Source organism: Grampus griseus, assembly GCF_964374135.1.
Source record: "Grampus griseus genome assembly, chromosome: 3".
NCBI lineage: Eukaryota > Metazoa > Chordata > Mammalia > Artiodactyla > Delphinidae > Grampus > Grampus griseus.
In genome coordinates this window covers 94,992,133-95,019,008 of record NC_139019.1, presented here as the reverse complement: position 1 = coordinate 95,019,008, position 26,876 = coordinate 94,992,133, and the positions used below count along the sequence as shown (strand labels likewise).

At 42.9% G+C, this 26,876-nt stretch overlaps 1 protein-coding gene across 2 annotated transcripts in view; it reads left to right on the top strand.

Annotated features, from left to right (window-relative positions):
• SEMA6A (semaphorin 6A) overlaps positions 1 to 26,876 on the top strand; it is a 126,668-nt gene that overhangs the window by 72,138 nt on the left and 27,654 nt on the right. For both annotated transcript variants that reach the window (XM_082651029.1, XM_082651028.1), the window contains exons 4-16: positions 702 to 762; positions 1,752 to 1,814; positions 2,535 to 2,636; positions 8,652 to 8,742; positions 11,727 to 11,846; positions 12,537 to 12,625; positions 13,486 to 13,703; positions 17,174 to 17,305; positions 19,691 to 19,846; positions 22,578 to 22,754; positions 23,130 to 23,270; positions 23,357 to 23,437; positions 25,632 to 25,690. In XM_082651029.1, coding sequence (XP_082507155.1) covers positions 702 to 762; positions 1,752 to 1,814; positions 2,535 to 2,636; positions 8,652 to 8,742; positions 11,727 to 11,846; positions 12,537 to 12,625; positions 13,486 to 13,703; positions 17,174 to 17,305; positions 19,691 to 19,846; positions 22,578 to 22,754; positions 23,130 to 23,270; positions 23,357 to 23,437; positions 25,632 to 25,690 — 1,490 coding nt within the window. The remainder of the gene's footprint in view (positions 1 to 701; positions 763 to 1,751; positions 1,815 to 2,534; positions 2,637 to 8,651; positions 8,743 to 11,726; positions 11,847 to 12,536; positions 12,626 to 13,485; positions 13,704 to 17,173; positions 17,306 to 19,690; positions 19,847 to 22,577; positions 22,755 to 23,129; positions 23,271 to 23,356; positions 23,438 to 25,631; positions 25,691 to 26,876) is intronic.

The following is a 26,876-nucleotide window of genomic DNA, read 5'->3' as shown; positions in this document are numbered from 1 at the left end:
GGGATGTTTAAATATAGCCCCACACCTGAGCTGCTGATTCTGTTTCTCCCCTTCCAAGGGGAGAATGGCAGCAAATCATAAAGTCAACCAAATTCTCAGCAAAACAGGAAGGTAAACAGAAGCAAGAAATGTAAACTTTAGCTCAAGTACATTTTAGACCTTAATTGACCATCATCGTGTGAAAAGAGAGAGCGGCTCCTGGAAACAGTTTTACTTTTATCGTCTTCCATCTTCTCAAATTATCAAAGCTAAGGCTGAAAATATGTTGTCTAAAAAGAGATGGAGATGAGCTTTTTGTTAGCTCCCTTGATGAACAACTGTAGCGTGTTGAATACCATGTGAAAGGGCATGCGAACCCATCTGTGTTCCAGTTTGGAAGCCTATTCAACTTTCAGACATCTCCCACTAAACTACATATATACAGATGTTATAGTTCTATGATGAGAGAGACGACTGGAAAGTTTTCATAAAAGGTGTCCCTTGTGGCAAGATGCCACATTTTGTCAGAAGATGCTGCATGTCAGCCAGAGGCATCTCTTGGAGGCTGAACCCTCCCCTTTTTCTTGCATATGCATGTTTTGTTTTTAATAACATGGATGTGGGTTTATCTGCCTTGAATGAGATATATACTTGTATTCAGGAGAAAATGAACGATCTTGACTCTTGTGTTTGACGTTGTATTAATATTTCTTTGTTTATAGGGACCATATTTATACTGTTGATATAGACACCTCACACACAGAAGAAATTTATTGTAGCAAAGTAAGTAGTTTTCAAACCTTCTTTCTGAAATGAAGGACCTTAGGATAGTTCTTGAAGAGAATATGTATTTTAAAGGCATTGATTGAGATGACATGGCTTATAATAATTTGGAACATTCTGTGAAGTCCTAATTTGGGGGTAAGTTAGGGCTTAATACGTACCCAGAAATGGTTATGTACGTCATATTTTATTCATCAATTATGTGTGCATGTACACTTTAGAGTTTTAGGTAATTGCTAAATTGTTTTAATAAAATATTGGATGTTTGTCCTGGAAAATATCAGTTTTCATATGGAAACTTTTGTCGTACAAACGTTTCACTGTTATGTTTCCATATCTTGCAATACTAAGTTTGAGTTGACTGTTGTGGTTCAGGAATTTGATAATTACCCATTTCAGACACACATAAAATATAACCTTAAGCCTCCCTTGTAACTCCACATGGAGGTATTTTAGTTAATAAAATCCGCCCCAGAAGTAGATGATCCCTTCAGCCCATGAGTTTATGCGAAGGAGTATAACCTGAATTAAATCTTTGTCAACCTAAAGTGAATGTCTCCTTTATGTTTAAGAAAATGACTTCCATATTTTAAGAAAAAGGCCTGCTCCACGGAAACTGATTTATCAAGTGAAAAAGAAGGGCAAGGACATGTATTTTATCAAAATGAGCGTAATTTAGCAAGTTAATGTGGAGATTTTATGTGAAATGTCCATCCACGCTGTTGTTTATTCTTCTTTCCTTTTTCCTTCATCTTCATCTCAAGAAGAAGATCATTTTGTAGTTTAATGAATAGACAGGGGTTCAAAATTAAATGAACATTTCCACCTCTAATCTTTTGTTGTTATGGTGAATTAATCATGGAGAAAGGGTGCGGAAAGCTTTCAATAAATATATGTTCAGCCTCTAGTCTCCCCCAGGGAACTCTTACTTCTAAAATCAAATGCAACAACCTCTGGGTTCTAATTGATTTCTTTCTTGATCACTGCAGAAACTGACATGGAAATCTAGACAGGCCGATGTAGACACATGCAGAATGAAGGGAAAACATAAGGTAGGCAATTTTCATTTCTCCTGCAGCTGCCACTTTGGGTTAAGTCCTTGACTGTTATCTCTAGCCGTAGACCGTCATGTGGAATGGGTCACACTAGTCCCTTTTCCCCCAGTAATTGTTTCTTCCATCAACTTATTGAAGGCTTTAATTTGCAAAAATAGTTTGCTTTTCATGTGATAAAACATTACGGCAGCTGCTAGGGATGCGTCATGAACTATCTAGGGGCACCAGGGATTATGGACACCAAGCTGGCTGCCCCGACTCTTGTGAGTGCCCTCTCCGGGAGCCCACGCCTCACGGTCCAGAGCCCTCAGGGAGTCTGCAGAAGAGCTCAGAAAGGCTGCCGCAGACATACAGAAGTCTGTGCCTTTGGTCATAGAACATAAAAACACACTTCAGCCAGGAACCTTATATATCAAGGGACCCTGGAGTCTCTGGCATTAGAATTAATGTGATGGGGAGGCTGGTACTTCCAGGCCTGCCTTCCTTTTGAGGCATAAACACATTTTCACTCTATGCCATGTTCTTATTTACTGTTGAAAAAGCAGCTGTTACTCTCATCATCATCTTGTGGTAAACATAAGGAGGGGCTCGAACTTTTCACAGGGGAACGCTCCAGCCACCAGCATTTTAACCTTGCTGTTAGCAGATCATGGTACACGGTCAAGGGGTCTCTATACTGAACGGACTGGATACCAAAAAGTTTGAATTATTTTTCAGGATGAGTGTCACAACTTTATTAAAGTGCTTCTAAAGAAAAACGATGATACTTTGTTTGTCTGTGGAACTAATGCCTTCAACCCTTCCTGCAGAAACTATAAGGTAAATGCTCTCTTGTCTCTTGGAACCACACAGCCCGGAGGTATTTCATAATTCACTGTGATTGTGCCTGCAGTAACCTAAGAGGGTTAATTCAACACCACCTGGGTTCCTCTCACTTGTTCGACTTAATGTATTGCTCCACATGAGTGATCCTGGGCAGGCTTCTAAGCTTCCTGTTTGTTCAGGATTGATTGACGCAGCTTTAAAGAGCCGACCCGGCTAAGTTCGTTTCTGTAAAACCCTATTCTCTATTGTTCAGAACGCCAACATATGTACCACATAGTGGATTTCCTCTCTCTCCCTTTCTCTTTTTCCCTCCCACCCTACCATCTCCTCTCTGAGCACAAAAACACACTTATATTGTGAACGATTCCTATTTTTAAAGGGATCTCAAAAGCATGTCATTGGAAACTGCAGACTTTCCTCTAGGTAAGATTTTCAAGAACACAGGAAGTTAATTCCATTCAGCACTCAGCTTACTTGACTATGGCCTTACTTAACTTGGCCTTTATGCAAGGGAAAAAAATTAACCCTCGGGCTTCCCTGGTGGCGCAGTGGTTGAGAGTCCGCCTGCCGATGCAGGGGACACGGGTTCGTGCCCCGGTCCGGGAAGATCCCACATGCCGCGGAGCGGCTGTACCCGTGAGCCATGGCCGCTAAGCCTGCATGTCCAGAGCCTGTGCTCTGCAAGGGGATAGGTCACAACAGTGAGAGGCCCGCATACTGCCAAAAAAAAAAAAAAAAAAAAAAAATTAACCCTCGCAGCATTAATAAATCTAGTTAGTTCTGATGCAGCTGATGGTGGTGTTGCTGAAGGAGCAGAGATGGCAATGATCTGAGGTCTCTCCTTGTCCCTTCTTTCTGCAACAGTCTGTCATTCAGCAAACCCATTTTGAGTTTCTCCTGTGACCAGGCATTGATGTTGTAAAGACAGATAGGAGGCCTCCATCCTTAGGGAAGCCAGACAGGGAGAAGAAAACTGCAATCCCATGGGTTTGCTGCCATGGTGACATAATGCAGAGCATGATGGAAGTATCACAGAAAAGTGCTTATATCAGCCTGAGATGTGGAGTCAGGGAAAGCTTCCAGAAGGAGGTAGACGACTCCTGTCTTCAAGTGTTCCCTCCTGCTGTCCCCACGTATGGAACACGAACACCCCAGCCCAGGAGAAACCCAAGCGTCTGTGATTGCCCAGAACCTGACACAGTGTCTCCAAACAGATGTTCGATTAATTTTGAGGGGTAAATAGTGAATGAGATAATGCCTAACCTCAGTCTTAGAGAAGAAGCAGAAGTTACCAAATGAAGGGAGAAGGGCATTCCAGGTAGGGGAACAGCATGAACAAAGGCATGGAGTAAGAAACAGTCTACTGAGCTTGAGAAACTTCATTTGGTTCTGAAGTGCTGGACTGTGAGGTGACAGTGACAACAAAAAAGAGCCTAGAGAGGGAGGTGGCCTCAGGGATTAAGGGAGGAGATGAGATTCAGGAAATACTTAGGTGACAAGAACCAGGAGGATTTGCTAATTAACAAGAAGCACAGGATAAGGAGAGACAGGAGTTAAGAACGGCTGCGAGGCTATCTCCTGGGTGGGTGGACGGATGGGGCGGCCACCAGTTTGGACAGGGAGTAAAGGAAGAGCAGTGAGGTTGAGGGGGGTGGTGAGAACACGGGTGTTCCATCTTGCATGTTAGCAGTACTCCTGGCACCATGGATGGCAAGGCCTACAGGACATGAATAAAGATCTCCAACAAGAAGATGGACGGGGTCAACCTTGATTTAGGGAGAGACATGGGGGGCATATCTAGATTTGGGTTTCACCAGCATAAAGTGAAACCTTAGGGGTGTGAAGAATGAGCAAAAAAATGCTGGGCTGATATCAGGACCAGAGGGCTCACCAGCCTGGGTCTGACAGTTTTAAAAGACTGCCTTAGCATAGACATCGGAGGGAGGGTCTGTTTTACCCTCATGCTCATCTTTCATCTTATGTTTGGAAAAGGGCACCAGCAGGGTCAGGATTAGGGTGAGGCAAGTGAGGCATCTGGCTCAGGAGCAACATGTAAGGGGGGGGGCATCCAAAAATTCAGTAATCAAGATAAATGATTTTTTCAATGCAGTATTTTTTTAAATCTAAATTAATGCAAAAAATACTGTCATATCCAAATTTTAAATAATGACAGGAGCCGATTCAGGCTGTAATAGAGGCAGCAGTCCAGTCAAACATTCAGCCAGTAACGGTATACTGGAGCACGGACTTCCATTCTACCACGTAATATTCCATCCCTGTTTGTCATTGTTTAGGACTCATTAAGATCAGTGCTTCTAACAAATCCTAACAAATTCCCTAGCTGGAAAGCTATCTTTTATGACAAATTACAGGTTTTCTTGGCACCGTGAGGCCCGGCCTGCAAGTGTTCCAGCTCTTTCTTCCTGCACATGTTCTATTCCCCAGGGCGCTTCATCTCTAAGGGATGCCTTCATCTCTCCCTTGTTCTAGCCACACCTGCTGAAACATGTTCCAGGAGGCTGGGCCTCTCAGAAACCACAGACAGGATACACCTAGCACGGCGAATGGTAGTGAGAACCCTTGGCATTGCTCAGACAAGTGTTTTTAGACTCTCGGGGCACGAGGGACTTTGCTGAGGATATGAGACACAATGTATTTGGCTGCAGGGAGAATGGACAGCCTCTCTCTTAAGTGCTTGTTATCTCTAGATCAGGACCAAAGGGTCAAAGCAAAAACAATGACCAGTCTTCCACTAACCCAACTCTCAGAGCGCAGAAGCGTCAAGTTAAACTATCTGAAGCAGGAGAGTGACAAAATTTTGGTCTTTGCTTCTGCACCGGGCCCTGACTTACACAATTTTTTTTTTTTTTTGCGGTACGCGGGCCTCTCACTGTTGTGGCCTCTCCCGTTGCGGAGCACAGGCTCCAGACGCTCAGGCTCAGCGGCCATGGCTCGCGGGCCCGGCCGCTCCGCGGCATGTGGGGTCTTCCCAGACCAGGGCACAAACCCGTGTCCCCTGCATCGGCAGGCGGACTCTCAACCACTGCACCACCAGGGAAGCCCTGACTTACACAATTTTTGTAACAGAATTAAGCTGAATATATTAGAGAGATTAGAGCCCCAAATAAGATTATCTGGGGAAGAATTCTGAAGGCTGCCCACTATAAATCTACAACTACACTCCACACCTTTTCCCTCCTGTTCTCTAAACCTCTTGAACTTCCGCACAAGTCAGGCTGGTTCTTAGTATAATTATCTGTACCCTACGGTGACTTAATTTACTCGGGGCTGCTATTAAGTCTAAGATTTGATGACTGCTACAAGGATTAGTTCTTACTTCATGGAAGGAGGATTTCACCATGGCATTGTTTTGTCTCTGGGCTTTTCCAAGTTCCCAAACCAATACATTAATTCTTCATTGCTTCCTGCCCTTGACTAGCTATAGCTATAGCCGCTTTTTTAGAAGTAGGTACATTTTAAAACATATATCCCCACTGCATATTATCGTTTCCCCATTGCCAGGATTACAGCATGCACTGCTTGGGATAACAGCATTTCCGTTGCATCACTGTGTACTAAGCCTCACCTTGAATACTTGCCACAGACCGCGAAGTCTGTCACAGTTCATCAGGAAGCTCTCCTTGGGACAAAATATCAGGAAAAGACTTTCATAAAAATGTGCTGGGGCGAGAGTACATTTGCTTTAAAGGATGTCTAACTTGAACATCTTTTCCCTAAAATTACATTTTTAACACACTGCTTTATGGGATTCTCGGCTACAGTTTAAACAAACAGGATGGCTTCGATGGGGGAGATCTCAAAGTGCTTGAACATAGAAACGGCCTGTCCTATCCCTGAAGAGGTTTCTGTGGGTTGAGGGCAAAGGGCTAGTGTTGGACAACACTGGCGGTTGCTCAGTGAGAACCTCGCTCCTTCCTCCTGGGCAGCAACTCCAAGCACCTTGATTCAAGGCACCCTGATTTAGTGCTAAAGGCCTTTTCACAGATCCTTCCTCAGCACCACGGCTGTCTTAGGTTTATCTTCTTTCCATTTTCATATACGTAGTCAAACCAGGCAACTGCCACATGATACACAAAATACCCTAAAACCGTAAAGAAGACTGAACTACAGAGAGGGTCAAAACATCAATAATGTGGAGATCTGTCTAGGGACTCTGTGCTGCTGAGGTTTAAATTCTAGGACGATCCATGGTGTGGTAGGAACCCACTTAATTATTGGTCTAGGTGGACCAACCGCTGACCAGTGTTAGTGGCTGAACATCAGAGGTTCATTTCCTGCTCACACCACAGTCAAGTGTGGGTCAGTGAGAGAGGTTCTGTTCTGTGAGGAAGTTATTCAGAAAGCCAGCTCCATTCTGCTCTTGTGTTTGCCATCTCTTAGGATCTTGGAATTCTCCACTGGATCCTCTGTATCTAAGGGAAGAATGTAGAAAGAGAGCAAGAGGGGAGGACTCTGCAAGGTTTTTAGAGGCCAGACCTAGAGGTGGTGCAGAGCCTTACACACACCCCATTGGCCAGAGCTCAGTCATGTGATCATACCTGACCTGCAAGGGAGGATGGGAAATGTAGTTTAGTGGGATATGCAGGAAAGGGAAATGAAATTTGGTGAACAGCTAGTAAGGCCCTGCCTCACCTGCAAATGCCTATGGAGCCAGACAGGTAACTCACAGGAGTCAAGCAATCAGGTTGTCAGGATAATCCATGGATGAAGGAGCCCTGGTGCTAAAGACCACGTGCCTGTTTGAAGAAAATGGCAGGGGCTGCCATTACTCAACTATAGCCTGCTGCCACTTGGGTAAGAACAGCCTAAACTGACTTTCCAACTTGTTCAAAAGAAGCAGGAAATCCAGGTTTTTATATGCAATCTCCCTGTTTTAAAATAGGGCTCACAGGGGCTTCCCTGGTGGCACAGTGGTTAAGAATCCACCTGCCAACGCAGGGGACACAGGTTCGAGCCCTGGTCCGGGAAGATCCCACATGCCGCGGAGCAACTAAGCCCGTGCGCCACAACTACTGAGCCTACACTCTAGAGCCCACAAGCCACAACTACTGAGCCCACATGCCACAACTACTGAAGCCCGTATGCCTAGAGCCCACGCTCCGCAACACAAGAAGCCTGCGCACCACAACAAAGAGCAGCCTCTGCTCGGCACAACTAGAGAAAGACCGCACACAGCAACAAAGACCCAACGCAGCAAAAGTAAATAAAGTTTTTAAAAATAGGGCTCACAGGCAGGCCAGTAATAACCCCTCGCCAGTAATAACCTCTAGCTCACAGGAACAAGGCCAGGGTTGGGCAGTAGGAGATGGAAGTCAAGCAGCAGCCTGTGGCTGTTGGGAGCCTCTCAGCTTCTGGGCCTTTCTCAGCTGCACAGTCTGAGGATGGGACATGTTTCTGAAGTAGGTACAAAGGCTACCTGAGCTCTGCTTGCATCCATGTTTTTGTACCTTTGCTGACACCATACTATTCTTATCAGGTAACCCGAGAAAGAATTCCAGCGTCGTCTTCTAGGATTTAATCCACAAAGGCAGGACTCCTCGGGCACAACAAAACCAAAACTGAAGTCATTCTCTATAGAGTTCATGACTCAACAGATAATTCATGCAGAGTAGAGGAAGGAGGGGAATTAAGTTTTCCTGGTGTCTGCCTCAGAAATTCCTTTTCCAAGGAGAAAGATGCTACTTCTTGAGCATTTCAGAATGATACTCTTATTGGAATAAAGGAATCTCTTTATTGTAGTGGTTCAGAGTCAAGCAGACATGACTGAATTTCTGACTCTCCTAGCCGTAGAATCTTAGTCAAGTGACTTCATCTCTCTAAACCTCAGCTTCGTCATCTGAAACCGAAAGACTTACCTCAGAGGGTATTCGAGGAGTATGTGCGCCATGCATGTGAATTACTTAGCAAATTAAGAGCTTTGTAAATATTAGTTGTTGTTACTACTGTTGGTTTCTGTTGTTCTTAATTAAGTCCTATTATTTCATTCAGATGGATACTTTGGAAGCTTTTGGGGATGAATTTAGTGGAATGGCCAGATGCCCTTACGATGCCAAACATGCCAACGTTGCACTGTTTGCAGGTAAATGACCTGATTTCTTCTCACTGCATTTGCTTTTGTGTGCTCAGCCTGTGGCCGCACATCTACTCTGGAGGATTTGCAGAGTCACAGTTGTACTTTGATTCTCTAGTGAACAGTGTAATTAACAACGCCTTTTCCATTTGAAATTCATATGGAAACTGTACTTTCGCTTCTTAAGAGAAGTCTTTGCCACGCCTACCCGTGCTTTTGTGCCTTCAGAAAGAATAACAACTTTGTACTGAACGTGCGACATACTGGTTAGGGCATGTTTGGGCTGAAATACTAGAAAATCCCACCTTGAACCACCAATGTGTATTGAGTATTTAAGGTAGGGTAGACTTTGGGGTTGGTTTGATTCAACAACTCAACAGTCTCATCCAGGACACAGGTCCTTTTCATTTCTCTGCTCTGCTTCCTTTCTTTCTCTGAGAGAGACTGGCTGTTCTCAGAGTCATAATGGGATGGCTGCCGGGGCTCAATTAGGGCTACATGTCCTCTTGTCCACATACAGAAGGGAGAAGGAAAGGGACAAAAGGAAGCTTTTGGAAGCTCTATCAGAGCAGTGAGACAACATACTCATAAGCTAGCAGCAAAGATCTTCTCAAATATCATTGACCTGATTAGGTTGCATGCCTATCTCTGCTAGAAAAATTGTAGTGGCCAAGGGGATGATACTGATTAGCGGAGCTTGACCCATACGCCCCATCCCTACTCCTTCCTTCCATTGCAAAGGATATAAAACAACAGCAAGGAAGCCATGACTTTCAGATTGGGATTTCTGTGTGCGCATGTGTGTGTGTTTTAATTAGAAATTTATTTAGGAATTCACGGCCAGCTGTGCACGTGGAGGTGGGTACAGGGAGAAGTGTTGGTATAACAGTGATTGTTATGGCATGTAATAAAGCAGTTAGCTATAATTTCCATCACAGCAGCTAAGAACTGGCGCATCCTAGCCAGATAAGAGACTTTAGGGCTTCGATTATGAAAAAAGATTAGCTCCTTGAACTTCATCCTCAGTGTCATCCATTTGTGGGCCTGAATCTGCAGTCAAAGATTGAAGAAGTGGTTCGTGCCAGGTTCAGAAGGAAACGTTTCTCAGGTTCTCCTCCAAAGGTAGAGCACAGTATTGTCGGGAAGCAGCCTTGTGAGAAACACGAAGTCTTGTAGACCTGTTTGTAAGCATGGTCAGGGGCAAGGCCAGTGGTTAGGGTGTTTGAGCATATTCTTAAGTGCATAACTCCTGCAGCAACACTTTTCTGACACTTGGCACCTGCATTCGTCAGTACCATGAAGGATGTGGGCTGCAGTGGAGAACACAAGTTTAAGCATTAACTAAAAAGAAGTAGCCTGAGGTAGAAAGAGGAGAATGGGCAGAGTGTTTACTAAGGCCACCAAGCTTCAAGAAGCAAGCCATGTGAGACCATACTGTGACTGCCCCTCTGCCCCCTCCAACAGGTATACTTGAATCAGTGTTCACTGAAACGTCTGAAATCTCATAAGCGCTCAGCCCTTATAAACAGAAGATATTTGTTGCACCTCAACGGTTGCCATATTACGAAGAGTGCCAGAATAGTACTTGATGTTACAAGTAAAAGTTCTGGTGAGACACCCAGTGTACGGGGGAGTGTTCAACAGCAATAACCTCACACGCACACACAGTGCTGCCACTGCCCTCCACCCTTCAGGTGTATCTGTATGGCCTGGGGCTAGGATTCTATAGGACAAGTTGTGATTTTTGTAGACATATGTTTATCAATAGAAAGGTGTGCTGTCGGCAGTTAAAATCTAACCCAAACAGTCAACACTTACTGATATATGAATGCCAAGAGTGTAGGTGTGAAGACAGCTCTATCCTGAAACTAAGCAAATGTCAGTTAAGACCAAAAGTAGACATCAAGAACTTTGCTTAGGTATGTCTGGATAAGACTTTTTTTAAGAAAAACCATATGCTTATTCCACAAGTGGAAGAGCTTAAAAGAACACTGTATTGTATATAAACCACTTTTGAAGATGCTTTTGAAGCCACAATTAATGAAGATATGTAATCCATTAAAAATGAGCCAAGGAAGTAATTTTTTATATTAAATATAATTAGTGTTTTCATTTCATCTACATAGATTTTGCTATTCCAGAACAGCCCATTTGATTATTTGTATAAACAATGCTTGCTAATCCGCGAAAAGAACGCAAAATTTCAAGGATTCACCTTCAGTCATCTTCGCTCTCTTTTGCCTTGAATGCATCCTCAAGCATAAGTCCCAAAGAGCATGAATTCTTAAAGAAAGACCAGTTTGAACTCAGCACCGTCCCCTCCCCACCCCACTTTACTTTGGCTTCTTATATATCAGAACGTTCTCAGTTTGTGACTTTGGAAATAATGAAGCAAATATTTCTTAAATGGAAAGCGAGATTGGCAGGGCTTAGTGGCTCTCACGACTGAGGTAAAGAGGGGCAGAGACGCGCAGGATACACGTAGCAATTTTAGTCAGCTCTTTTTTGCTTATGAATCCCCTTTCTTCAACCTCCCTCACCTGCTCAGGCCGAGGACGCTGTTACTTCTGCTTGCACTTAAATTTTCTGGTGATTAAAATCAGCCTCTATCTTTCCCTGGGCTCCTCCCTAATCCAGTTTACCATGGTGTGGTGGCAGTTGCAGCGTCCAAGAGGCCTTGGCCTTGAGATTTCCGTCAATGTACATCTAATCGAGTGAAGCAAACAACATTTTTCATTTACCCTGTTCCCTGAGCTGCTGCTTAGAAATTGCCGTGCAATTTAAAAAATGAAAAATGTTTCATCTCTCAGGATCCCAATTGAAAATGGTTAGGAATGTGGGCCAAGTGTTTTCCCAGAGACTCTTGGGCTTTTCCCAGGTGCCCTATCTTATCTACCTGATACAGGAAAGCCGGGGCGGGGGAGGCCTCTATTATTCCCGCATGCCCACTGTCTTGCTGCAACTCCGACCACCTCTTCTTTTTCTCTTCGAAGACGGAAAACTGTACTCTGCTACAGTGACTGACTTCCTTGCCATTGATGCAGTCATCTACCGGAGTCTCGGAGACAGCCCAACCCTACGGACCGTCAAGCATGATTCAAAATGGTTGAAAGGTGAACAAACAAAAGAAGAAAAGGAGGGGAGGTGGGGGAGAGACATATCCTGAGGGAGATTCAGAGCCTGGATGGACAACTGTAGTTGCATTTTAGTGATGGCTTCTCACGGACAGGAAGGTGGAAATTGCACCTTCTGCCCCCAGTTGATTGATTTACCTCCCCTTTTCACTTCCCATGAGTTTCTGGAGTGTTATCAAAACTACCAATGCCACTATAATAGAACACGTGACATGTATCTTTCCTGCTTCAAGCTCTCATTTCAGAGTCCCACGCGAAAACAACTAAACACTTCATTCATGGAAGGGAACAGGGGATTGGAGGTGGTGGGGAACAGGAAAAAAGCTGTTCACAACACTGTATGAGTCAAGGGTGACAAAGGGATGTGTACAAAATCCATTCTGTAATTTGAGCGTTGTATTGTGGAAAATAAAATGACATAGATATGCAAAACTCATTTATTCTTCACTGTTCATTGCAACTGCTTCTGAAAGATAAAAATCTGTAGGCTTAAATGCTTTCTGAAATCACCAGCACTTGCATGTGTGAAGTCACTAGAAATGGTTAGTGTTAACCAAATGTCTGACGGCCCTACACTTGTAATTAATAACATGTCTTTGGTTGCAGCTGATTGCAGTTCTTTTAACTCTGTGTGACATGTCCCCAATTAAAGTGCCCATTTGTCCACAGAACCGTATTTTGTCCAAGCGGTAGATTATGGAGACTACATCTACTTCTTCTTTAGGGAAATAGCGGTGGAGTACAACACCATGGGAAAGGTAAGCGGGGAGGATGTCTCAATTTGGGGCCAGTGTGGTTATCAATGACTTTGAAATAAGAACCATAAATCGAATGACAAGGTCATCGTTTTGAGAACATCCAGCCAAAGACGGGTGGAAGTGAAACATTTCGCTTCCTCAAACCCCTGTATGCTTTTTCTGAGTAGTAACAGATTACAGGGAAACCTCTTAAATGTTTATATTGAAAATTTAATAGACAGATGTTGGGTTGATTTCATACTGAGTTTCAAGTACCTTAAGATGTGGTTTCCAGGTCCACTCATCAGGGTTTTTTTGTTTTAAATTGAGTCGCTCCAGAGAGAGAGTATAAATATTGAATATCTTTTAAGAGAACCAAGGGTCTTGACTGTATTACAAAAAGCAATAGAACACTTAGGGGATGTCTATTTCAGTTATTTTTATCAGAGAGTAGATCAAGATCACTAAGTTAGAGGGCACAATTCACTGCCAGGGGGGCTTGCACAGTTAGAGGAATTCAGAGCATGAGATGCAGAGCCCAGAGGCAGCTAGTGAGCATGGCAGAGACGGTGCATACAAGTGTGCTTTTGTTTGAGGAAATAAAAAGCTAAGCAGTCTGTATGGAAATGAGTTTATGTGGCTGGGAGCTGATCCCCTGAAGGATTTATGGCTCTGTATTAAATGCCACAGCCTTATCTTTCAAAACATGCTGTTCCAATGCTGAGTTTTTCCCTTCTTTTTTTTTTGCTACTGATTTTAGAAACACAGGATTAAGTTAAGCACCTTGTTGTTCTGTTTCTGTTTTCTAAGAAAGGCAAATTCTACTAAGATCTCCACGAAAAGTAAGTGCATTCCACTTTCTCCATGTTTTTCCTCTGCAGGTAGTTTTCCCAAGAGTGGCTCAGGTTTGTAAGAATGACATGGGAGGGTCACAAAGAGTCCTGGAGAAACAGTGGACATCTTTCCTTAAAGCTCGCCTGAACTGCTCAGTTCCAGGGGACTCTCATTTTTATTTCAACATCCTCCAGGCCGTTACAGATGTGATTCGTATTAATGGCCGTGATGTTGTCCTGGCAACCTTTTCCACACCTTATAACAGGTAACCATGCCCTGGCTGTGTGGACCTAATCGGTCCTTCCTGGCTTCCTTTTCCCAAGGGGTTGTTGTCTAACACACAAGATTTGCAACTGATGGAAAAATTGCCATTCACTATTTGTAGCTAAGAAGCACTTAACATTCAGTTTTCATCAACAAATTAATAGTCACTTATAAGCACTGTTAGAGTAGGATTCTGGAGAAAGTAATTAGATAAATTATAACAATATAGTCTTTTCATATGCCTGGGGTATAAACACTATTCATGTGCTATTCCTCAATCCCTCCAGTAATCTTGAAAAGTGAATACTGCTGCCTTCTTTTTACACTTGAGGAAACTGAGTTCAATTATACTATCTGGTCCAGGTAGCCAATGGGTGGAAGCAGCAGCTTTGGAACTCAAGAATGTTCCTCCTTTCCCTTCTAGGTCATCTAACATTTTATTTGACTTTTAATATTTCTATGACTATATCAGTAATTTTTGAAGTAAAAATACTGGAAACTTATTAAAATGCTACAGAGTGAGATTTAGGAATTAGATGAGTCCATCTTGCATCCCACCTAAGGGACCCTGGTTATTATCCTGTCAGAGGAACCAGGATCCCAACCACAGCACTACTGTCTGACTCTGGAGGGTTCTACTGACGACTTACAAGTCATCAAATGTTGCACGGAGAAATACCGTCTCGGCTTGTTCACCCCTATTTTTGTATTTACTTAAGCGAAGACACTGAGCTATTAAATGGCACTAATAACTGTCCCTGGAACAGTGAAATGTGTAGAGACTAAAGAACAGAAGGAACAGGGACACTATGTTCCCTGGTACTTGGCTCTCCCAAACCTTAGAGTACTAGCACCGTTGTGTGGAAATGATCCTAACTCTGTCATGAAATTGAAATACATGTACTACATTCTCACTTCCATGTAGAATTCTGTGTGTTCCATATAATCTTCCATAAGGAATGCACTGTTTTGTTTTGGATCATACTTTTTACAAAAACTTTGAAGAACTTGATGAGTGGCTAGATGACAGGATAGCCGCTAGGAAGAAATGCTTAAGGATTGGGTAGAGCCCAGAACAGAGCTAGCTGAAAGATGAAATAATGTTCCCCAATTATATGGAGGGCAAGAGTCAAGAGTTCCCACTGAAGAGATATGAAAACATAAACCCATACTGCAGCAAGAGGTATTGAGTTCGGTTTAAATAAGCTGCAACCATCTGAAGGAATTTTTAGACTTGAGGATAGAAAAGATAAAAAAATTCAGGCCCTGACTGCTGGAACCGATGTATCTAGTAGTGTTGAAAAAGAATACTATTTTGGAACACAGAATGTAGGTGCCAGTGGAGTTTCAGAGCACATTTCTAGTTTTTGTGTATGTTTTTTGAGAGGGTGAGTCACTTCACGATTACAATAGAGTAGTAGATTCCTGCGTATTATGTATACTCCCATGTAAAGAACTTTCTTAAAAGGGCCCTAGGAAACATTCAATTAGTGCGTGCTAATGCAGTCTCAGAAACCGTGTCTGTTTAGTAAAATCAGAAAATGGCAAAGATATGCATACCAGTTTTCATATATAAATTATAGTCCCTGTCTTGGTTTACTCCCTCTGGTTTCATCCCTCTCCACGGGCTCCTCCACACATGCACACTTCATCATGTCAGGTTGTTTCAAATCCTTTAGCTGCTCCTCTCTGCCCTGGGGATAAAGCCCAGCTTCCTTGGCGTAGCATGCAGGCTCCCTCGTGATCAGGCACGGGCTCCTCCTCCAGCGCACAGGGCTTACTGGAGCTTGCTCATGCCCTGCTCTCTGCCAGGTTTGCCCACTGAACCCCCGGGGATGCCCCAAGCCGCGGCTCCAGCTGCCTCCCGTGGAACCCTGCACATACCTCTTTTTACCAGATTGTGTTGGAATATTTGTTATCGTTGTTATTATCACTGTTGTTGTTGTTGCTGTTGTTTTCTTACACACTGAACTGTGAGTCAGCTGAGAGCAGGATGCCCTTATTTACTGACATTCACTGCTTGAGATTAGGGATTCCATAAATATATGCTGAATGGACAGAAGATGGGAAGAAAGGGAGGGAATAAAGCAGGGAAGGAAAAAGAAAGGATTTACAAATGAGTATAACCTTAGGAAGATTATAAAACCCTAGGGTATCTCTAGTTGTTAGGAAGTGCCTCATAAAATACTTCAATATTTATCCTATTTTTCTTAATATTTAAGGTAAATAGGTACACCTCTTTTAGGAAAGCGAGATGTGGAGAGAGTCTTACAAAATTAAATAATGCTGGGGGTTCTGAAATTTCAAAACAAATGGGGATCATTTTCTTATTACAGACTCAGTACTATGAATACACACACACACGCTACATACTTTAAAATTCATCCTGCCACCTTGTTTTAAATAAGCTTTCTAATCCTCTCCCTATTTCTTGCTTTATTAGTAATACTTCATAACTGTGTTATGAAATTAAAGATGGCATAAAATTTTCCTAATCATATATGAAGTGATTTCCGTATCCTTTCAACATCTGCAAAATCAGGACTAAATCATTCTTTCTCCCTGGATGATGTTTATGCTGCAAAGTGCTTGTGTCTTGCCCTGGATGCCTCTGTGTGCAGTGACCCACTACCTCAAAGCCTGATTAAAACTGTTGGCCAGCCAGTGGCTGAAATTTATTTGATCAAAATCAAGGAACGACCGTAGTCAAAAACAAACATGGGTTTAAGCAGTGTACCTAGATGAATGAATAATTCATGTCTGTTCACCGCTGATGGAAAAAAAAAAAAATCCCAAAATCCTTCTAGGAGTGTCAGGCAAGAATGTAATTATAGGTAGAGATTACTGTCATTGTTATTATTTAGCACTTAATAGAGCATTTTATTTGCAAAGTGTTGGTGCTTTAGAGATTTCAATTGTTTAGTCTTATGCAAATAAACAGGAAGTAAACTTTGCAATGTACACTGACTAACATAAAATATGGTTGGGTTCCTCACGCGTACATCCTCACTCCTGAAGCCCTTGGCTTGAGGAACCAAATTCAGAGAAGGACTATGTGAACAGTAGGGGCACTTTTACTTCACATTTTCACCAGTATTAGAGATGCAGAATGTTGTCCAAACATTTTATCTTTGGTTTAAAGACTGATCATTTCAGAGAATTCATGAAACTTATAAATCACCAGCTCGCCCATTCCTCCTTTATAAACAAAAGCAGTGCCAGACACAAGACATAAAGAGATGTTCCTCTATGATCCTGCTGTAACTAGCCCTTTCTTTAAGGCCACTGATGCACATTTGAGTCACAGAAACATTCTCCTTATGAGCCAGGATCCCTTACATTTCTAGTGTTCAGGATGTGAACATTAAATTTCAACCGCCCGTACTAGGAAAGTTACTTTGGAGTATATTTTCCAAACTGCATGCGTGACTGTTGCATGAATAACACTTTGTGTGAAATGTCCTACTGCAGCATCCCTGGGTCTGCAGTGTGTGCCTATGACATGCATGATGTCGCCATTGTTTTTACTGGGAGATTCAAAGAACAGAAGTCTCCAGATTCCACGTGGACACCAGTTCCTGATGAACGAGTGCCTAAGCCTAGGTATGTGCACATATTTATACGGCTTTCTTGAATTTCTAGAAATGGTGCCATTTGCTCCCCTGATAATAAGCATCTCATAAACTGCACACTAGTGCCTTCCATGCTGGCCACGCAGATACAAATGCCAACACAACAGAAAGGCCGGTGAGGCCGTTTGCCTTCATTCCCTTAACCGAAACCCCAAATTACCTATAGTTGTATTCAAAACAGCGACTCTCTAGTCTTTTGCTTAGACTCTCTATCTGTGGATTATCCAATGCAATCCTAGGATGACAGGAGTCATCTGGTCCAGCAGCCCCAATGGTCTATAGTTGACGAAATTGAGGCCCAGAGAGGTATAAAGTGAGTTGCGCAAGTTCACATCTCTGGGGAGATGATTTCCACCGCCCCTCCCCGCCTCTCTTCAGTTTTGCAGAGACCCATGTCTTTCAGCCTTAAAAAAAATGTAAAATATAAATGGTGTTCCCTGGAGTTTGTGACTAGACTGGATCAGAGCTGATCCCGGACTCTGGGCCAAGGGCAGCAGGTACAATGGGCCATTATTAGGATGTCTCTGGTCTGTCAGGTTCTGGTCTGCTTGGGGTCCAGATGCACTGTTGATTCTCCCCTCCCCAAAATGTGCCCCAGAAGTGCTTTCATGAGGAACCTATTGTTGAGAGACAATACAGAGACCTTTTGGTCCTGTGGAATATCTATCAAATCCTCACACTAAACCAGTTAACTCATTCCTCCTAACTGGGACAGGATGAAACTCTCTCCCAGCCCTGTGCCTGCCCTGTTTATGTGGCACACACTGCACACCTCCCATCACAGCATTCGAAATCTAAGTTATATAGAAACATCCCTGTGTGTTCGGCTTCCTCCACTTAATTTGTGGAAGGAAACCCAGTGTCTTCTAAAATTTTGGTTTCCAACTCTCTCCTCCGACATCCAATCCCCCACACAAAATACCCAGCCCAATTCACTTAATTGAACTAACTTAGATAATATGAAACACTGTTCCCATGGGAGAAACCCCTACAGTTCATCCATTTTCATCCCCTGAATTAAATGGCATGTGCATTCTGTTCTTTATGGAGAGCAGACTAGGTGTAAAAAGCATACCCTGGCAACCTCAGATAGCTTCTCTAAGTCATTGCCTAGGATTCTTAGCTACCTTCCAGGTAAGCAGGAAGGGGAGTTAAGCTTAAGGGATCAGGTTTCGGGAGTACTTATGTAATATGCTCCCCTGGGTATCGAAAGATGGTGTCACTCAGCTGTCACCAGGACACATACTTCAAGTGACTTTCTACTGGTGGCAGCATGTTTGCTTTCATCCTTCCACGTGCTGGCCTGTCTCTCTTACAGATATCTGGGCGCTTTCACTGGCTGGCTGGGTTAGTGCCATGAAAGCGTGTGCCTGGGGCTAGACCCTGCCAGTGTTGTCAGGGTCCACTTTTCTCTCCTGCACCAGTGGGCAAAGCAGGTGTCTGGACAAGACTGGTGCCGGTGTCTCCCTGATCTGACTTTGCTGAGATGTGCCCTTGACTCCTAAAACCATATAATTTCTTTTAGAAATGAATTTTCAGTGTCATTGTTCAGAAATTTTAAAAATGCCTTTTCAGGCAAGAATTTCAGTGTAAATGGCTTTTCATACCTACCCAAATCAAACAAAAACAATAAAAAACAAAACCCAAATGTTCTCTGACCCCCTATTAATGAGAGATGGTTACACTGAGTCTAGCAGGTACGTAAGGCTGGCAGCTTTTTGAACGCCTTTGTTTTCTACATTTGTGAAAAAGCCCAATTGTCTCTTTTTGTGGAGCAAATGCCTCCAGAAATTCTAGCAGTGTTTTTTTTTTTTTTTTTTCTGTACGCGGGCCTCTCACTGTTGTGGCTTCTCCCGTTGCGGAGCACAGGCTCCGGACGCGCAGGCTCAGCGGCCATGGCTCACGGGCACAGCCGCTCCGCGGCATGTGGGATCCTCCCGGACCGGGGCACGAACCCGTGTCCCCTGCATCGGCAGGCGGACTCTCAACCACTGCGCCACCAGGGAAGCCCTCTAGCAGTGTTTTAAGACAGACAGAGCAGTCCCGGAGACGTGCAAAGCAAACCCTCACTTGTTTCAAGTTCCATCACTGTTTATGGGGTGGGTTTGTGCTTCTGGCGGGGAAGCCAAGCTGCTCCCAGCCGAGGCTGAACTGTCCTGGCTCAGGCTTCTCTATGGAGTGAGGAGGTGGCCCTGAGGAAATCTAAGCATATTTTTTGGTGGCATTATGCATTGTTCAGCTTCCTCTTCTCAGCCTACGGTATATTCTCCCTCATGCAATAGGCACAGAGAAGCAGTTCATTCAAAGAATTTGCCATAAAGCGTGATATAAGCCCCCTCCCTTTGTTTCTTTTTAGGCCAGGTTGCTGCGCTGGCTCATCCTCCTTAGAAAAATATGCAACCTCCAATGAATTTCCTGACGATACCCTGAATTTCATCAAAACGCACCCACTCATGGATGAGGCCGTGCCCTCCATCATCAACAAGCCATGGTTCCTGAGGACGATGGTCAGGTGGGTGTCAAGCAAACCATGTCCTCACTGGATGTCCCCTGTTCCTTCCCATGCTTACAGAACCTATCATCAGTGGATCACAATTTGAAATGCCACAAACATCTTCTCTTATCCTGGGCATTGATTCAGCTCTGAAGTCCCGGGCACATGGGTGGATGCCACCAAGCCCCATGACCACATTCCCAGTGAACACAGTTCAGATAGCAGGCTCATTGGACACTTGCCAGCAATTAGAGAAACAAAGATATCTCCTTCTGCGTTAGCCTGTTCATCCCATGTGTGTAAGAGTAGAGGAGCAGTGAAGAGAATCAGGCAATGGATGTAGATACCTGTTTGGTTGGATATGGTTGCAAAGCATGCTGCAGACGTCATCCGAGCACTGTCCCTAGATTGTTAGCTGTCATACGGAGCATGGAGTAATGGAGCATTTGCACAAGTAAACCAGCATGAAGGGTTCATACTTGAGCATTTGTTGTCTGGAGTGGTGGCCAACAGAGAACGGATAGCTGCTTAGAAATCTGTGACAGCATTAAATACTCCTCCTTCTCATATTTATTTAGGGCTTACTGCCAAACAGTTCAACAGGCTTTCCCAAGTACCATCCAGTTTGGGCAGTCATCAAACAAAATGTTAATTAACTTTACCACCATTTTTAAACAGTGACTTGATTGAAAGATATTAAAGTAGTGAGTGGGTTGGCCAAAAGGTTCATTCCATTTTTTCCATAAGATGGCTCTAGTAGAACTTAGTTGTCTTTAACTTCATTCGAAGCAATTTTGTTAGGTTGTGTGTGACAGCTGTCGTATCAGTGTGCATTTTAAAAAAGACTTATGAAAATCGGTGAATTTTTGTGTAGCCATTTTAATACTGAAGATGAAAGAAAAAAAGCAACATTTTCGGCATATTATGCTGTATTATTTCAAGAAAGGTGAAAACACAACCGAAATGCCAGAAAAGATTTGTGCAATGTATGGAGAAGGTGCTGTGACTGATCGAACCTGTCAAAAGTGGTTTGCGAAGTTTCGTGCTGGAGATTTCTCACTGGACGATGCTCCACGGTCGAGTAGACCAGTTGACGTTGATAGTTATCAGATCGAGACATTAATTGAGAACAATCAACATTATACCACGCAGGAGATAACCAGCATACTCAAAATATCCAAATCAAGCATTGAAAATCATTTGCACCAGCTTGGTTATGTTCATCGCTTTGATGTTTGGGTTCGACATAAATTAAGCAAAAAAAAAACCTTGACCATATTTCTACATGCGATTCTCCACTTAAACGTAATGAAAACGCTCCATTTTTGAAACAAATTGTGACGGGTGATGAAAAGTAGATACCGTACAATAATGTGGAATGGAAGTGATCATGGGGCAAGCGAAATGAACCACCAACAACCACTCCAAAGGCCGGTCTTCATACAAAGAAGGTGATGTTGCATATATGGTGGGATTGGACGCGAGTCCTCTATTATGAGCTCCTTCCGGAAAACCAAACAGTTTCAACGATTACTGCTCCCAATTAGACCAACTGAACGCAGCACTTGATGAAAAGCGTCCAGAATTATATGCTGCATTAGATAATGCAAGACTGCGTGTTTCTTCAGTGACCAGGCAAAAAAAACTGTTATGGTTTGGCCAGGGTTCTGATGCATCCGCTGTACTGACCAGACATTGCACCTTTGGATTTCCATTTATTTGGGTCTTTACAAAATTCTCTTAATGGAAAAATTTCAATTCCCTGGAAGACTGTAAAAGGCACCTGGAACAGTTCCATGCTCAAAAAGATTAAAAGTTTTGGAAAGATGGAATTATGAAGTTGCCTGAAAAATGGCAGAAGGTAGCGGGACAAAAGGGTGAATATGTTGTTCAGTGAAAATGAAAAATGTGTCTTTTATTTTTACTTAAAAACCGAAGGCAGATTTTGGCCAACCCAATACTATAATGGCTCTTGCCCATAAGATGGAAACCATGGTATGTAACTTGCAGAAGAGTCCATGTTTCCTGGTTCCTGCCATGATGCTTAAGGAGAGTGGAGTGTTGAACGGCTATGGGATTTCAGAGAAGGAGCATGCCCAATAGGACTTATCTAGGCAGGCAAGAGGACTAATGCCCTTCACCTTTGGCTTTAGGTGGATCTTGTTTGGCTTGTATATCCATTTTTTTATTAATATTGCCATTAGCACTCTACCTCCCCATCCTTCAGAACTCTCTACCCCTCTGTACACAAACAGAAAGCTTTCCAGTCTGACATTTTGTTGACAAGTCTTGGCACCTCAGAGGAAGAGTATGGAAAAATGGTAGCCGCTGCTTTTCTTTTCAGTGTTCAGTGAAATGTTAGCTGTGATCGCATAGTGGTTAGTACTTTGCATTGCGAAATGTTAAATGAATTCACTTATTATTTCTTCCCCTCTTCGCAGCAGACATCAGTCTTTCCTTGTTGTTCATGGAAGGGATAATTGCTGAGTGGTTTCAGATGGTGATGGCTACGTATTTATTATGTAACTTGGCCTCCACACATACATACCTCTTTCCTCCCCCCTGGAGCCATACTAATGCTCTACATATGGAAATAAAGGAGCAGAACAGCTTGAGAGCATTATTTATATGCATATATTTTTCTTGAGGTTATTACTAGAAAGCTCTATCCCAATTGTTTGAAGTGGAAAAGGGGACACTTTAATGAAAGACCAACGAAGAGATAAAAAATGTGATCCTGTCATTTTAGATACCGCCTGACCAAAATTGTGGTGGACACCGCTGCTGGGCCATATCAGAATCACACTGTGGTTTTCCTGGGATCAGAGAAAGGAATCATCTTGAAGTTCTTGGCCAGGATAGGAAACAGTGGTTTCCTAAATGACAGCCTTTTCCTGGAGGAGATGAGCGTCTACAACCCTGAAAAGTGCGTAGAATGTTTGGTTCTTTCCTAGTAACTATTTGTTACTTTATTACCTTTTCCATTCAGAGAAATCATGGCAGACTTAGATTTTATGCACTTAGGTGACTTGTAGTATTATTTGTAAAAATCTTTTCATACATTAAAAGCATTATTTTCTCCTTGCTAATAATGTGTGTGTTTATATAAACACATACATTGTGTGTTTATGTGTATGTGTGTGGGGGGGTGCACACATAAGGTTCTGTTTCCCGTTCAGTTGGATCAGATTAAGAGATCTGACCTTGTGCGCTGGGAGGTGGGCTGTAAGGGTGGTGGCAGGAAAGAGAGAACTGACCCAAGAGAGACTATGAATGATATTATCCTGCCTTATAAAATTAGGTGCAGCTATGACGGAGTAGAAGACAAGAGGATTATGGGCATGCAACTGGACAAAGCAAGCAGCTCTCTGTATGTTGCATTTTCCACTTGTGTGATAAAGGTTCCCCTTGGCCGGTGTGAACGACATGGGAAGTGCAAAAAGTATGTATTTGCCTCATTGATCATTAGCAAGTCCACGGTGCTTAGAAAAGAGTCCTAGGTAGCTCACAGTCATCCTCTTCCTACAGAACCTGTATCGCTTCCAGAGACCCCTACTGTGGGTGGGTAAAGGAAGGAGGTGCCTGTGCCCATCTGTCACCTGGCAGTAGGTAAGGAGCCCGAGGTGTGGGAGAGTATAAAGCGGCCTAGACGTACAATAAATTGCGCTCACACACACCACCGCCACTCAGCCTTCTGTGCACAAACCTCATCGATACGACTGCCGGCCGTTCTCTCTCCTTTTCCCATTTCATAGAACAACCCAACATCACGTGGCAGATTTCCAATTGATTAATCATCCATCCTCAGACTAATTAAAAACAGAAAGAAACAACACAGTGGACTTCTAAGTATTCCCTGGAGAGAGGGACAAGATGGTACATGCCTGGATCATCACAGTGCGAGAACAGCAGAGAAAGGGAGCAGGAGGGTACCAATTAGATTAGCGATGTGGTTTGTCCAGCCACAGCAAAACTGGCTCTTCTAATTGACCGTCCAGGGCTGAGAAGAAACTGCCGAGCATTTGTTAAGCAATGCGTTTGTACTGCAAGCACAGTGTATACATGCAATAAACCTCTCCCCTGCACTGAAGAACCGTTGACCCTATTACTCATTAGGCAGTAAAATCAATTCTTGGCATTTCTCCAGCAGATCAGCTAGATCAAGCTAGTCTGCCATGCATGTGATTTTGATGCTTAGAATTGTTACCCTGACTTTAAACGCCTGGATGGTATTAGCTCAAAGGTTTTATGCTTTTACTTCAGTGGATGTGAAATCCAAAGTGACATTTGGAAAAATAGTCAACGCATGTCCTTGACAGGTTATGGCAATTCAAGGAAAGTGCCAGATGGCAGCACAGTTCTTTCTTAGCCATTTCTTCAACTTCCTCTGATCTAAAGGGCGAAAAGGATGGTCCTCACATCACTCTGAGCCTCCTCTCCCATTTGAGAATAGCTAGTCAACAGACAGGAGGGCATATCTGATGACCACCTGCATAATTTGAGGGAAAGTATTTCCATATACAGAGCTAATGGTAACTATCAAGTCTGACCTGGAAATTTGACTAATGCAAAGGGTTGACTCACCATTTACTATTAGATCAACTTTGTGAGTAGCAATATTGACCTACTACAGTGTTAAAGCTTTGCATCTTTTCACCGGAACCTTGAAGTGAAGGAGAAAGGATCACAATGCACAGTGAGGGAAGCTGAGAAATGACCTATCTCCTCTCTTTAGTCAAGGTGTGACCAAAAGTAGGCAGACTGATTTTTAAGAATCATTTTAAAGTCAACATGAGAACATTTCATTGTTCAAAACATGTGGAACTCTCTTTGGAAAGTGGCCTTCAGGGCCTGGTGCATACTGGCTTTCATTAGCACTAGAAATCTTTAGCCTTTGAGGATGAATTTGATTTTTAATACAACACAAGAACAGTGGAAAACAAACATGGTGCATTATTAGATCAAGGTGTGACTTTCCAGAAAGTTTTCCTATATGGCTCATAAGTAAACTCTGAAGGCAGTTACAAAACAGGAGTTTCAGTTATGGTGTAGAAAGAAGCGCAAAGTTCCCCCCAAAAAAGGACAAGACTCCTTTGGAGTATTCCAGTGTGCTTATTTAAAAATCAAAATACATTCTATTAGGATTGATCCTATTAATGGCGTTAATAGCTTATACAGCCCAAAGGTGACCTTATAAGAAGAGTGAGCCTGTAGGGGAGCATGACGGCAATACTCCTGAGGACTGGGCCCACGGCAGGAGTGAACGAAACACCTGAGTGGTCTCAGCAAAATGCACCGCCATGTCCATCCTCTCAGGGTCCCACATATCCGCTGACCATCTGAACACTTTGTTATACAAAGCTACTTCTAAGCAAAGAAACAAGTAAAGGTCTAGGAAGGCAAGAGTTGGGGCAAAAGAGAGGAAAAGACTTTTTTCTAATTTAGAGACGTCTGTATCACTTACGTAAGGAGTGTGTGTTAACATGTAAACTTAGATATTTAAGAAATGCTCAGGGCATCAGAGGCAAAGAGTGATATAGGTAATCCACAAACTAATTAACTCCCTGAATAATACCTGAATTAACTGTCTAAAACATGGCTTCTCTTGGGAGATTCACAAAGGACTCATTTCTGTAAGCTTTGGAGATAAACTTTCGAGCTGTTACCTACTTTTTTGGCACCTGTCACTCAATTTATCAAACTGTGTTAGTTGCTTTAGTGAAACTTAAGATGCATCCTGCAATAGACTCATATCATTGAATTTGTGTCTCTCTTTCTTCTCTTCCCTCCTTTTTTTTGGAAGACTGACTTTTGAACAGGACATAGAGCGTGGCAATACAGATGGCCTGGGAGACTGTCACAGTAAGTAGAGCTTTTTATCCATTTGGGTATTTATTCTATAAAAAAGATGCTTTTATAGACTGGCCTAGAAACATGACCCCACATGTGAAACTGAGTGCAGCTGCCTCTAAAACATGCATAAATAACAGAAATCACCTTCTAAATATCAAAGAAAACTGTGTGTTTTGAAGCCTCTGTTGCCGATGCTGTTGCCGTAAGTGCTGGCACCTATATTCATTTGTTCACATAGAGTGAACAAATTCACTCTAGAGGATGTCTACTACAGCAGAGCAGTAAGTTACATCAGCACTTCCATTTAAAACCAGTTTTGTTGTTTTTAAAGATACGTTATTGCCATGATTTTCAGCCAAATAATAAAAAGACTGATCGCTGTACTCTAGCTTTTTAATTGAATGGGACTATTTTATTTCTCTTGAACATATCGATTAACAAAATTATTTTTTAAATTAGATTTAGGTTTATTACCATTTGCAGTAGAAAAAAATTTCAGAAAGAACCTACTACATACGAGGTGACTCAAAATAACCTTTTTATAAGAACTGACCTGCTATACTAATCTCAGAGGTCATTTCAAAAGTTATTACATGCCAACGTTTTAGTTAGAACTTTATATAAAGGAACCTGGTCAAAGGTCTGCCCAGTTGTCCAGTGATCTGATTAATATCAATATTCTCCTGAAAATGCTTTATTAATGCTAATTTAGAGAATAATGCCATACTCTTGGAAAACATTTAGTTTGCCATGTTTTAAATGTTGTATGTGATAAAGTTCAAGAAGCCTGTATTCAGAATGGCACCAAAAATAGCTCCTAAGGGAATGAAACTATATTACTTCTGATATTTGATTTGATAATGAAAATCATGGATATAACTCTAAATCTTTGAGCCATGTTCTAGAGAACAGACATAATCAAATAAATAGGGCCACAGAGCCTCATCTCCAAATTCTTGGTCATATTTTGTTTGTTTGTTTGTTTGCAAATATATACCAGAAAAAGCTTCTTGTCTTCACACACAAACTCTGAATTAAGAAATTAGCATAGGGGGCTTCCCTGGGGGCGCAGTGGTTGAGAGTCCGCCTGTCGATGCAGGGGACACGGGTTCGTGCCCCGGTCCAGGAAGATCCCACATGCCGCGGAGCGGCTAGGCCCGTGAGCCATGGCCGCTGAGCATGCGCGTCCGGAGCC